Here is a 13,129-nt window from a genome sequence, read left to right on the forward strand (position 1 = left end):
TGCTTCGGTAAAGCCTAAACGGTGTGTCCCGGTCAGTAATACCAACACACTATATAGTCGTCCTCGTAAATGCCCTGGACAAATTAATTTCCTTTAAATTACATTTCTTTTGACTCGTGGACGCATATGGGGGAAAAAAAAGAATTTTTGTCATTGATACTGTCTGTATTTGTTTTATATTATAGGTCGTATTTCTTAGATTCAGTCATTTTTTTCTTTGTTTTTAAACAGGCACACCACCGGTCGTCTCCCAGAAACAGTTCTTTGCTGCCTCCGGTAGTAGTAGTCTGCATTGTGTCTTTTAGTGATTACGCTAATTTGGATCAGTCACCAACGGCTTCGGGAGCTTCTATTGCACACATTCCTGGTAAATGTTGTAAGATTGGACGATATTTTGCGACTAAAAGAACCAGTTAGCATTGTTTTATCAAAACCTTTACGTGGTTTTAAATGGCTTGACTAGGCCTAAAACGAAGCTACGCAGAGGATAATGGGAACGATTTTTGAATGGACAAATCAACAGTTTCGTATAGATGTACTGTGTAGTTTAATCCTAAAATGGCGGCACCGTAATTACTTTATTCCTCTTTGTTTTTAAGGCCATTCGGTGAAGAAACCGAGGAAATGAATTTCAATCCGTCAGGTAACACACTGAACAGAGGGCGAAACTGGAACGCAAAGAAATACGGCCCGGTAAGTATTTCGTTACAGTGTAGAAACCCCTCGTATGTATTTTTACATTTTTGTAGTCGTGACTGCATCGGCCACTGCCGCTCGCCTCAAACCGAACCAAAACCATCGTTGTGAGAAAGGGAACGGGAACGTGCACGATCAGTTCTCTTTAAATGAGCCAATTTCTTGGTTCCAAAAATTGGATCCTCGATTTACACTGACAAACAATTTAATTGTTACCCCAGTTTAATATTTAGCCTATTTGCAATTGCCACATTTAGATATAAGGAATCCCAAGCATGGAGGCACTTCTACTTGACAAGTGAGACATCTGCCTCAGGTTTGAATCCTGATTCAGACACTCCTGTATGGAATTTCTATGTTCTTTCCATGCTAGCGTAGTGTTTTCATGTATCCTGCAATTTTTGACTGGTGACCAGTCCTGGGTGGACCCAGCCTCTCCCTCAAACCCAAGTGGGGACCCAAGCTATAGAAAATGGATGGATGGATGCATCCAAACAAGTTAAAATTGGTGAGATTTCGGTGTCTTTTTTTTTCCCCCCTCAACATGCCTTTTGGAAATGGGATTGAGGTCTTGGTCTGTATTTACATATGGCCACTGTCCTTAATACTCATTCCGTTAATATTTGTGTTAGCCTGATACCCAATGCACATTCTCACTTGATGAGAATTCACCCGGACTTGTGGCTATTTGGACACCTGTAGCCATGACACTGCTGATGCAGAGGCGCCATGAGACATGGTGTACATCCTGTAGCGAGAAGTTCAGTCCACAGCTACGCGTCGCCATGTCACTAATTCCTCTATGTGTCTCTCTCCTTCATGTGGACTTATTCCCTCCCCTTGACAGGGCAAGTACCGCCCGCAGCATTCTGCTCACATAGGTAAGTCTTCCATACATGGTACACTGCCTGGACTGAGAGAATTGAAGCTTGAGACCTTGTTGTCTCTGCTTCATATCATGGTTGGTGGCCTGTCCACCATTCTCTGAAACTCTCAGCTATTGGGCATGTTGTGTGCCATTCAATGCTATTGTTCAAGGGAGACTAATATCCTGTAGCAGGAACAAAAAAGTAAATGACCACAAATTCACCTCCTAATGGCAGACTTTAGCCTGCCAACCTGTAAGCATTTTGCATAGCAAGTATGCAATTTTTAAAACTAGGAATGTTCGATACTGCTTTTTTAGTCCGAGTCCAGTAAGAGTACTCAACTCTTGAGTAGTCACCGATACCAATACTAAGTACTGATACCACTAGTACTTTTGATACATTACCCCCTGCCCCCCCCCCCCAACAAAAAAAAGAAAATCTTTTAAATTGCATGAAATGAATGGCAATTTTCTCTTCTTCTAATATATAGTTCCTGATTGTAAAACGCCCCCGGGCCACCGTTGCAAGTACTGATGCCTTAAAAAAAGGCCGCGTATCAGCCATCCCCATTCAAAGCTTAATCACTGCCTTCAAGGATGAGAATTAATGTATGCATTAGTCAGACCTCACTCTTGGAGAGCCTTAAGATTAGCGTTAGCCAGTGGGTTAGTAGCCCAGGCTTTTAGCCTGCTGGTTGGTGCACTTTATACTCATCCAAGTTGACAGTGGCAGCATGGGTTCAAGCCTTAAGCAGGACTACTGTCTGACCACTGCTCATGAGGGTGGCAATTAATTGTGCACGAGAATTCTTAACATCCGGCCACAGTAGGCTGTCAAACTATGTGTGAATGCCACTACTTTTACACTTTCTTTCTGTGTCTTCTATATGAAAAGCATCAACACAGAATGAGGAGGGGGTCAAAGTTGACCCTGCAATTTTTTACCATCGGAAGTACTGTTTTTATTGACGTGCTGGGGCCGGATGGTGAAGTTTGACATGATTGTAATTTGTAATTAGATATTTTGAGATCATAATCAGGCCTCTTCCCAATGTGGATGCAAGTCTGATACGTGAAGGTGTTAGCAATATGTTCTTGTGCGCAATCGAGGTTTACTGGGATCTCATTGGTTTTTACATCTCTGCTGTGGTTGAAAGTGCTTCCTCTGACATGTAGCAATTTAACCACTAGGGGGCAATCTATCCTTTTTTCTTGCATTGTAAAGTCTGTGTCTTCACCTTCTGATCCCATACACGGGTTGAGCAGTTTGGATTTTGAATGTTCATGTTATGGCTATGTCATGACACACTGACATCCCCTGGAACTACAATACCGTTGTCTACTTGTTTTTGTATTTTTAAGTGTGCTTTTAACAGGCTACTTACTATTTTTGGTTGTTACTGCTTCAAAACACGTTAGACACATTCTAAAACACAATTAATCCTATTTGCTTATATCAACTTTGTGTGATGTTTGGAGTTAAGCGCATCTAATATTGCTGTCGTTTCGCCAGTATATTTCAAAGGACCATCCTTCCATACTGTGCCATCAATCAGCACAGTGTTGGACGGGACCCCAACCTGCTTACTCGGTAAGCAAAACATTTTTCGTCCGTTCACTGGACTTGTGACCGTTGGACAAAACACTTCAACGGATGAAATGTTTTCAGGTCTTCAGTATGTGTGGGAGTACCGCAGCCCCAGTAAGACTGTCCCGCCACACTACGAATGCAAGCTTTGCAGGGTGGCCCGCTTGCAGGGGGATATGGTCGCTCATGTGAAAGGCGCACAACACAAGTTCAAATACATGGTGAGTTGTTAGGCTATGGAGGAGCCAGCAGACCTTTACTTTATTTACTGAAATAGTGACCTGGGCTCCATAGCTTGTACTCCCCAATAAGTCTAATATATTTGTCCGAAAACAGATAGCCAATATGTAGGGCATCCACTACACCGGGGGTGTCTAAACTGTAGCCCGTGGGCCATTCACAGCCTGTCATCCATCTTTTTCAGTGGCATATATTTTAAATGACATTTGACATGGCCCGCAAGGTTAGATGGATGATATAATATCTCTTCAAAACACTGTCAAATAAATATAATTCTATTTTAGAAACAAAACAAGCTTCTTCCACTTTGAGTCAAGATCTGATTTTTGACCATATCACATTAATGATCCTCAAGTGTTTTAAAAATTGTCAGCTTTCTACACTTTTGTATTGGTTGTGAAATGTGCAGATGGGATGTTCAGTGCAGCGGTGGATCTAGGCTAGTGCGATTACAGGGCAGTGGGCCGCACCAAAATCTTGAAAATTCCAGAACTATTTGCCTTTCACTTTTAACAAAAGGCTGTGGAGTTTATCAAATTAACCAGGAAATAAAAACAATATATAGTTGCTAACAATCAGAGAATGCAGAAAGCGCTGCTAGGATATATATATATTTTTTTTTAATGTCTCTTTGGTGCTTTTCAGTGGAGGGATCTGCAAAGCATATCCAAAACGTCAGGTCAGGTTGGCTTGCCCTGACGAAGGCCTACCGAGGGCGAAACACGCAGGCAATTTTTTAATCAATGGCCATGTTGCATAAAGGCCTTTTACTTGGAACACATTTTGAGTGTCTGTTTTCTCTCTTTAAAAAAAAAAATATATATATATATATATATATATATATACGCGTAGTTGCTTACTTGATTGATCATAAATTGGAGTCTAAGAATTTCTAAGTGACGCTTGCGTTTTTCCATTTGTCTGCAAGTAGCCCTCAAACAAAAAAAGTTAGGACACAGTACACAGTACTGGTCTGTGAGCGAGAGCTTGTTTTTTAATCGGGCTGCATGATATTGGGAAAACATATGATATAGTTGTTGACTATTGTAATATTTAACATGTATGTATAGTGGTGGCAAAACGAGGCTTTCTGAAGCGCTGAACCTTTTTTGAACCACTGTGTCCCTAATTGGTTCACTACCCGAAGCTTCATTCAGTACCCTTGGGTGACCTCTAGTGTCAGTAGGGATAATTGTGCATTTGGGCTTATCATCCAAAGTAAAAATGTGACACGGTTGTTGTGAAAAATAAAAGTCATCAATACGGAACATTCTGGTTGGTCACATCCTTCTAACGGTTCTCCACCAGCCGAACCATGACAAGTACAATCATTTCTGGATTATAAACCACTACTTTTTTCACTTGCATTCGGCCCTGTGGCTAATACAAAGGTGCGGCTTATCCATCAGATCACAAGGGGGCGCACTATAAAGGAAGAGCAAGTACGTCAGGCAGAGCAAAACAAACCAAGTGAGCCCGAATACAGTAAAAGAGATTTGCGCCCTCATTCTGGAAAAGAAAGTAGCGGGAACCCGGTGCGGTAACATTAAAACTAGACTGCACCCCAAAAAAATGGCCTTGGCATTTTGATTTAGACCAGCCAGCGAGTCCAAGGTTCTGGACATGTGAGCATTATGATAATGAAACATTGACTTTGATGGATGTAATTGACATTGACTGCAAGAATCAAACATTCTGTTCTAAAGTCCCTCTAAATTGTGGGCTGGTCTCTTGGGGTAAAATGGAGAAAAAGACAACGGCCCACTGGGCATCTGCCCTGCTGGCTTTTTTTTTTTTAAGTCTCGAACTGTTCATCTGTCTTGTATGTAACGGTACATCTTTGTCTTGGGTACAGAAAAAGGTCTGTCCTGACAAAGTCCCTTGGAAAAGGGAAGAGCTCTTAAATGATCCCGTTGTGAGGAAGATGGTTAGGGATGCTGCGGCTGAAATGGCGCATTTGACGGACAGGGGACAAGTCAAGGTCAGTTTTCATTTGTGCTGCTATTTAAAAGATTTTCAACTTGACAAGATATAGCTTCTTGAGTTTTCCCGATTTGTTTCTATGATGCCTTAGGTGGTCACAAAGGAGCCCTACAACGTACCTGCTTTCAAAGGACTCCGTAAGTTAACGTTTCATATGACGGCGTATTGGGGCCACGTATAAATATCAATATTTTTTTAGAGGGCGGGGACAATATTCCGAGAAAAAAATTGTAAATTTGCGAGTTTATAAAGTGGCAAATTTGCCAGAAAAAAACTCAGAACCTTACAAGAAATACACACAAGTGTAGCTATAGTTTAAATGAAAAGGCAGGATGGAGACTGAGTCATTCTTAAATTTGAACTTTTACTCGTCATACACCGCAGCTAAAGCGACAACACTTCCTGATTCCCTGTCAGCTGGCTAACACTAACCAATCAAATGCTAGCATACTTTAGGTAAATGCAAGTGAATGACAAAGAGTGGCAGATTCGACGCGTCAACTTAAACACTTGTAGCAACAACAAAAAAAAGTATGAATGTGTAAATAATTCTGGAAACATAAATGTGCAGTAAATATACATTTTAATAAATGAACTTACAGTAAATGCTTGATCGTTCGTTGTGGACGTTCGCAAAGCAAGTCGTCTTTGTCGCTGGCCCCAGTGGCCGTACACAACGCTTCAAAGAGCAATTGCTTCATATTATATGGTTAATTGCTGCTAAAGCAATTACTATCTCCTAATTTGGAAACCTGACCACGCTATGTGTATTTCTCGTAAGTTTGAGTCTTTTTAAAGTGGCAAATATGTGACCCTAATGCGCCGTAGTCGTTTTAAATATCACTGTTGATATCTTTGGTGCCACTTGGGTGCATTTTGGCTGTTCTCAGGTTCTGCAGAACCCAAGCCCTTTCCCATGCCGGAAAACAGCATGGGGCCAAATGGACCACCAATTGGTGGGTTATATTTGTTATTGAGCAGTTTACTGTGTCCCGTCCTCTCATCTGATTACACATTATTTTTGCTTCTCTAGGTCCATTGTTCAATGAGCAGTTGTTTCGTGCGGATTTCCCCTCTAATGAAGGTCGTTTTGACGAGTATCCAGATGAATATCAGGATGAATATGAGCCATCCGACTTTGGAAACTTTTCACCCGAGTCACATTTCCCAGACTCCAATCCGGATGAATATGAGCCATCCAACTTTGGAAACTTTTCACCCGAGCCACATTTCCCAGACTCCAATCAGGATGATTATAAGGCACCCAACTTTGGACGCTTTTCACCCGACCAATGTTTCCCGGACACTGACATGAGTCCAAGACCGTATCAAAGTCTATCTGGATACAAAGCCAACCAAAATAACGGACGGGAACGTTTTAGCCCTGGCCCAATGTTTCCTGACGAGTACCAAGGCCCCCGGATTAAAATGCCTCCAAGCTTACTCGACAGACCGGTAGAGAAACCATTTGGCAGGCCAAGCCCCATGGAAGCACCACCAGGCAGTGATTATGATTCCAATGTGCTGCTTCGTTACCTGGTAGGTGCTCCATTTCATGCCACTAAATCTATTACCTAGCATTGGCATACATTAATGATGTTGAATTTCTTTTTTTTAGGACACATTCCGGATAGAGAACGAGAGCGATGCACAGTTGGTGCTGAAGGTGACACAAAAACTAACAGAGCAGCTGATGGAATACAGACTGAAGAACATGGAGCCAGAAGTAAGGAGATAAAACTCTGGGAAATCCGCACGAGTTGAACAGACAACTGCCCTTCTTTGTCCTGTATCAGCAGAGACATTGCTTTAAATACTGGAGACTTATTTAGATTGTTTTTTGATGAGGAGATTCTTCGCTTTCCCATCCCAAAAAAGGCGATTTGAATATTAAAAAATGTTTAGGAAAGGTGCCTCAGTACAACTTTGAACGCATCTGACCGACCTTTTTTGAAAGATGTTAGCCAGTATTTATAGCAAGACTCCACCAAAATGTACCAACTCTATGTTCCCAAGTTCAAAGGGAAAGACCTCTTTACGTCGCCTCGACCCAATCACATATTCCACCAAGGCAAAGGCGGTATGAAAGTTAGTTTGCACTTTGATGAATCCCAATGCTGCCAGACAGCGGATGACTCATCGGTATGCAAAACAGGAGTCCACAAGGCCACAAAACAATCCCACAAGAGTCTCAACTTTATTTATAGACCAAAACCATAGTTGCATACAAAGTGCTGTACGGAAAGTAAAAATCTGACATAAAAACCCACGGTTTTAAACAAATTGTGTATAAAACATGAAAAGCAGAGTTGAATGGCAAAAAATAAACAATGTGTAATAAGACATGAGTATTGGAATTCTGCACCAAAAACAAAACTGAAAATCCAGTTGCCTCTCTTTTTAGATCCATTTCAGCTGATTGTCTATTTAATTTTTTAACACGAAGTCTCCAAAATCAGCTTTGCGCTAACGGTCTTCACGTCTCGATATCAGCCTTTCTCTTTTCCTTTCAGGCCAATGAATGCGGAGCCTGACGAAATATAATCCTGTTTTTAATCTTGCACGTCTATTCTCTGCAGGGTCCTGATCCAAGTGGCTTTTCAATGAGTGCAAACTTGTCCCCGCCCTCTTCCAGCCTGTCAAGAAGTAGTGATCGATACGCTCGAGTCTTACCTAAAGGTACACAACCAGTCAAGAGTTCACCTTTCCACCATACTTTATTCAAATTCAGCCGATGCTTGTTGGGTTTTACGCCTTGTGCTGTTTAAAGCTTATATTCAGCCATAGATTGTAAACGCTTAACATTCATGCATAACTTGTCGTTTTAAACTCGTAACAATGGATACTGTTAGGAATAAGTCCAAACCAAAGTACTTCATATTTCTTTTCTTCTTTTTTTTTTGTCCTGCAGGTCAGCTGCGGTTCTCAGGTGGTCCCCGCAGATTCTAGAAATGATGCAAAACCACGAGACATTCGTCTTCAGTGTGTCCATTTGCTGTGACTGTATAGTAGTTTTTTTATACTGTACAATTGTACATACATTCTCTTCAAACAGCTTTTTTTTTTTTACAGTTTCTTTAGAATGTTTTTCTGACGCTGCTGTCATAACAAATGTTGAATGCCTGCAATAAACAAGTAACAAAAAGGGTTTTACGGTTTTGGCTAAAGTAGAAGATACAAGCGTCCATGTAAGTGGTTGTAACGTAAAGAACACCTTCGACTAAACGGGAGAAGTCATCAACAATACAGGAGAGAGAAAAAAAAACGTAGGCCTCAAAAAGAAAGTCTTTTGCCTTGATTTTTATGATGAAATGCAGTGAGCCGTGACCAGTGGGACCAAAAAAAAGGTTCCACTTTTCCGTTTTGGCTGTACAGCTCTTCCTTTAATGCAGGCCCTCATTTGCTAAGGTGTTCATTTCATTATGATTTATACGTGTTATAATTGCGTTTTCTCCCAACAAGTCTTGGCTGAGCTCATGAGCCATGGTAACAAATTTCAAGGATTTAAACGGCACCATAACCGTACAAGAAGCTTTGCCATCGTCGCTTAAAACTACTACATCTTCTGTTGCAACTTTATATTTGTGTGAGAGCTTCTGGATCAGGCTTTCTTTCATATGTTCAGGCATGTTTTCAACTACCAGGCACGTTTTTGTCCTGGCAATCAGCTCCTCACTTCTGGAGTTGCAAGACCTTACCATTTCCATCATCTCATCGCTGCTTATTCCTGACACTTTGATGGCACATGAGCCGACACGCCAGCCATTGCGACTCATTGCGTGCTCGTAGTCAGTCTTGCGGTTAAAAATGAGAAAGGCCGTGTCTGTTCTCTCGCGGTTTTTGTCAAGCAGGTGTTGTATTTTTGAGCTTTCTATATCATGACATCCAAACACTTTCTTTATAATAGTCTTAGTTGTCGTTACGGGGAGATGGCAGACCTTGACAATGTACTCTTTACCTGGACTGTGCAGTCTGGCCTTTTTGGCAGGACTGCATTTCTGCTCCGACGTGAGTTCATGTTTGCGGTTTGCCGTATCTGTCGGGGAGTTTCTCACACCGGTAACACGACAAGCGTTTTCACATTCTTGCAACGCTAGGTTCCACATCATCTCTGTGCCTTTGCGTACTTCCACACAAACAGGGCCCAAGTACCGGTTGTTGAACTGCAGCGCATCAACGGCGTCTTGCTCACTGACAAACTTGACGAGGCACACGTGATGGTGTTCCAACTTCATGTTGATTATGACTTCATCAACCATGAGCACTTCGAAGAAAGAACTAATATCCGCCTTTGTGGTTGAGCCCGGCAGTCCAAACAGCCTCACATAGCCTGGCAGTGGCGTTCGGGTCTCGGGCATAATCGTACTGCTGCCCTCTTGTCGGTTACGTTCCGGCAAAATCTCCCGTTGCTCACTTTGATAAGACTGGAGACTTTCCAACACTGTACAAACACCCAGGAGAAATGCATTCTTTAAAGGGTCCGACGTCTGTGACTGATCGGAATTTTGTAGGCGCTGATCAGGAGTAGAAAAAGTTGTGTAATTAAGTGGCTTGTCGCATGTCGGTGAACACAGACCGGGAACAAGTGGTTTATATTTTGGGGGGCAATGTGACTTGTCAGACGTCTGTAGAAAATCACTGGAAACGATAGATGATGAAATATTTAACTCTGGTAGCTTATCACGGATCTGTGGACTCCCACTGGGAGCTGCAATTGTTCTGGGATAACATGGCTTGTTACGCATTTGTGGACACCCACTCAGCATGGCGGTTGTCCTGGGATCACGTGGTTTCTCACAGGTCTGTCGAGGATCACTAGGTGAGTCCATTTTGCGACCACGCGGCTTGTCGAAAGTCCGTAAGTCCCCACTAGGCACAGGTGGTGGTGAATTTGTGGAAGAAGAGGCTGACACGGTTCTAGGATCACGAGGTGGGGAAAGTTGTGGGTTAACAACAGGAGGCTCCAGAGCTCCTTTTTCACCACGTGGCTGAGATTCACTAGGGGAGTGTTGCTTCTTCCAAAAGTACTGCAATTTATGTTCGGTTTCTGAAATACTACTCAAACGTATAGTCACCTTGCGGCCTTTCAGGAAATGTCCGCTGAAGCCAACGGCGCTTTGAGCTTCACTTTCAGACTCGAAGGCCACGAATGCCTCGTGTTGCGGTCCTCCCAGAATGCAGACGCCGCACTTGGGTATGCGCAAACCGGGGAAAAAGCCTCGGATGTCCTCGGCGCTCGCTTTTGGGTCGAGTCCCTTTAATCTCACGACGCTGGCCGCCTCTTTCCCCATCGCGCGGTCGAAACAAGCAGGCCTGCTTGTTTCGAATCTGCTTAGCAGGCTGCTTTCTTAAAAAAAAAAAATAGTGAGCGTGTGTGCGTGCTTATTTTATGTCTTCGCGTACGTTCTCAACCCCGCCCACTGTGTCAGCTAGCGCGCTGAAGAAAATCGTGCACGGCGATTGGTCGAACAACGGTACGTCACTCCGAATACTTAGGGGCTGAGGCATTGGCGGGAGGATGAACAGCTACATCCGGTCTATTTGGAAAGAACACTGACTTCGCGACACGTGTTTCTATAAAGTTAACAATTACATGCATGCATGCATTTTAGATACGCCATTTTGTATATCAATAGATGATTTATTATAACTCTCACTTACCATATAATCATTTAAAAGGCTCACTGCTTAATGAGGCTTTCATCTATCTGCCAAAAGAGGGCATACGATATATACATACAGGCAATGTTGATAAAAGCCTTTCATTGCTGATGACAAAAACTGTTCATCCGCAGCTCATTTGCAACTTGTAACCGCGTGGGCGGTGTGATGTGACCCCCCCCCTCCCCCCCCCCCTTCAAAATGCGCAGGCATGAGGCGGATACAAATCTCTTCTGTGTAGAACTTTTTACAGTATTTGACTTTTTGCTCTAGACTGTTGAGAGTCTGATTATTTCATTGTGTTAAAGATTGTGTTACTGAAAGATGTCAAATCTATTTTTTTCAGTTTATCTTTTTGACTGAATTGATGCTGCATTGTTGTGACATTTTCTTGAAAAAAGTAAACGTTTTTGTCTATATTAATGAATAAATATATTTCCTTTGTGCAAGTGTGAATATTGCTGCTGTTGGAAATTATTTTACTATTTTAATATAAACTCAAGTTAATAATCTGACTCCAATTTGTGACCTTACCACGTAAGCCGGCATTTTCGCACGAGTGGATTTTAATTCCTAATACACAAATCTAATACAAACAGCTGAGGTCCCAGGTCCTTGCCAATACAATTCTATACGCCTCTGTCTCAAGCAGCAGACGTAAACTCATCTGAGACGCCCCAGCAATGAATCGAAACACAATATGCAAATCACACAAGACAAAGACATCCTAACATAATTCTATTGGCTATGTGTTACTGCAGTTTTAACTTTAGCTCTCTATGATTGGACGTCCTTTCTTCGCCAAGTTGTTTTCGGGCTGCTTCTGGCTGGAATCTCCCCCAGACTTCTGGCCTTCGGTCTTATCTCGTCCTTGAAGCTGGCTCCTGTTTACTCTGAAGCACTGCATTCTTGTACATCCTTACTCAAACCCTTATTTCCTTTATTCCCATCTTTATATATTCCCTCAACAGGCAGGGCCCTTTTTTCACTATAGTGTGTTTTTCTGCGTTTATATTTTTGTTGAGTGTATATTGAAATAAAAACAATTTTGATGTATGATTTCGATAACAGTCCATTTCTAAGGTGGCGGCATAACCCTTAGTAAACAAAAAACAAATTTGCCATAGTCACTTACGTATGCTAACGCAGTACTGAAGTCATAACAAAAGTAAGAACTGAACTATGTTTTAACTATATCAAAACTAATTTACTTGAGTGAAAGGTGTTGTACTGCATTTTAATTACCGGTAAATAAGAAAATCTAATAAAATAATAAAGAATGAGATGCATGGAAATGTATAATGTTATGAGAAAATATAAAATAGTGCCCTGCTGTGTCCACTCATAAGAATGTATGGTCGTATCAAGTATTTACTCATTGCGTCCACTAGATGTCGACAAAAATCATCCCCACGTTGTCGCAGACCTGAGGCGTCATCTGGGCTGCTGGGCAAGTCCAGACATGCCTGCTTGCTTACCATAAACTGAACTTTCCAGTGGGTTTAAATGCCTTCCCAAATAGTATAAAAACAGAACATCGACTCATTTATACTCAAAGATAAAAGGTTCCTCCTCCCCTCCTAAGTTGATTAAAGGACAGACATGTCGACTCCTAGTGACCAAATGTGTGATGTTATTAGCAAGCAGACGTTTACATACAGACATGTTGATTCCAGGTTGGACAAAAGGTGTAATCTTATTAGTAAACAGACATTTACATACAGTTCCCCTTCTTGACTGGGGGAACAAATGCAATCAGGATCTGACCCCAGACCTTCAGTCTCTAATGACAAGAGACTCTGACAACATCATGCACATTCCCCTTCCAACAGCATTGAGGGTACGAAGATCAAATAAAGTCCACCAAATCACCATCCCACTGTATTCTTTTAAACACTCATGATTATATCACATTGATATGCCTATAAGTAAATTCAAAAACAGTAAAACATCAAATTGAAAATGTTAAATGTCTTCACTTGCTATTCATAATAACAATCAAGTCAGGCCAGGACTGGCCATCTGGTACGCAGGGCATATGCCTGGTGGGCCTGCGTCTTTTGGGGCCGATGCAGTGCTTTTTGAGAGACCCA

The 13,129-nt window shown here is 42.0% G+C and overlaps 2 protein-coding genes across 2 annotated transcripts; one reads left to right on the plus strand and one right to left on the minus strand.

Annotated features, from left to right (window-relative positions):
• Positions 1-200: 200 nt before the first annotated feature.
• Positions 201-8,523, plus strand: LOC144057765 (uncharacterized). The gene is made up of 12 exons (XM_077575646.1): positions 201-367; positions 600-693; positions 1,544-1,577; positions 3,078-3,155; positions 3,234-3,373; positions 5,248-5,373; positions 5,467-5,512; positions 6,266-6,331; positions 6,409-6,914; positions 6,994-7,101; positions 7,955-8,054; positions 8,287-8,523. The coding sequence occupies exons 2-12, from the start codon at positions 625-627 to the stop codon at positions 8,322-8,324; spliced, it is 1,311 nt and encodes a 436-aa protein (XP_077431772.1). The 5' UTR covers positions 201-367; positions 600-624; the 3' UTR covers positions 8,325-8,523.
• Positions 7,554-10,770, minus strand: rbm12ba (RNA binding motif protein 12Ba). The gene has a single exon (XM_077575645.1). It carries the CDS (start codon positions 10,664-10,666, stop codon positions 8,759-8,761), a length of 1,908 nt encoding a protein of 635 aa, XP_077431771.1. The 5' UTR covers positions 10,667-10,770; the 3' UTR covers positions 7,554-8,758.
• Positions 10,771-13,129: the final 2,359 nt, after the last annotated feature.

Source organism: Vanacampus margaritifer, chromosome 9 (genome assembly GCF_051991255.1).
Source record: "Vanacampus margaritifer isolate UIUO_Vmar chromosome 9, RoL_Vmar_1.0, whole genome shotgun sequence".
Taxonomy (NCBI): Eukaryota; Metazoa; Chordata; class Actinopteri; order Syngnathiformes; family Syngnathidae; genus Vanacampus; species Vanacampus margaritifer.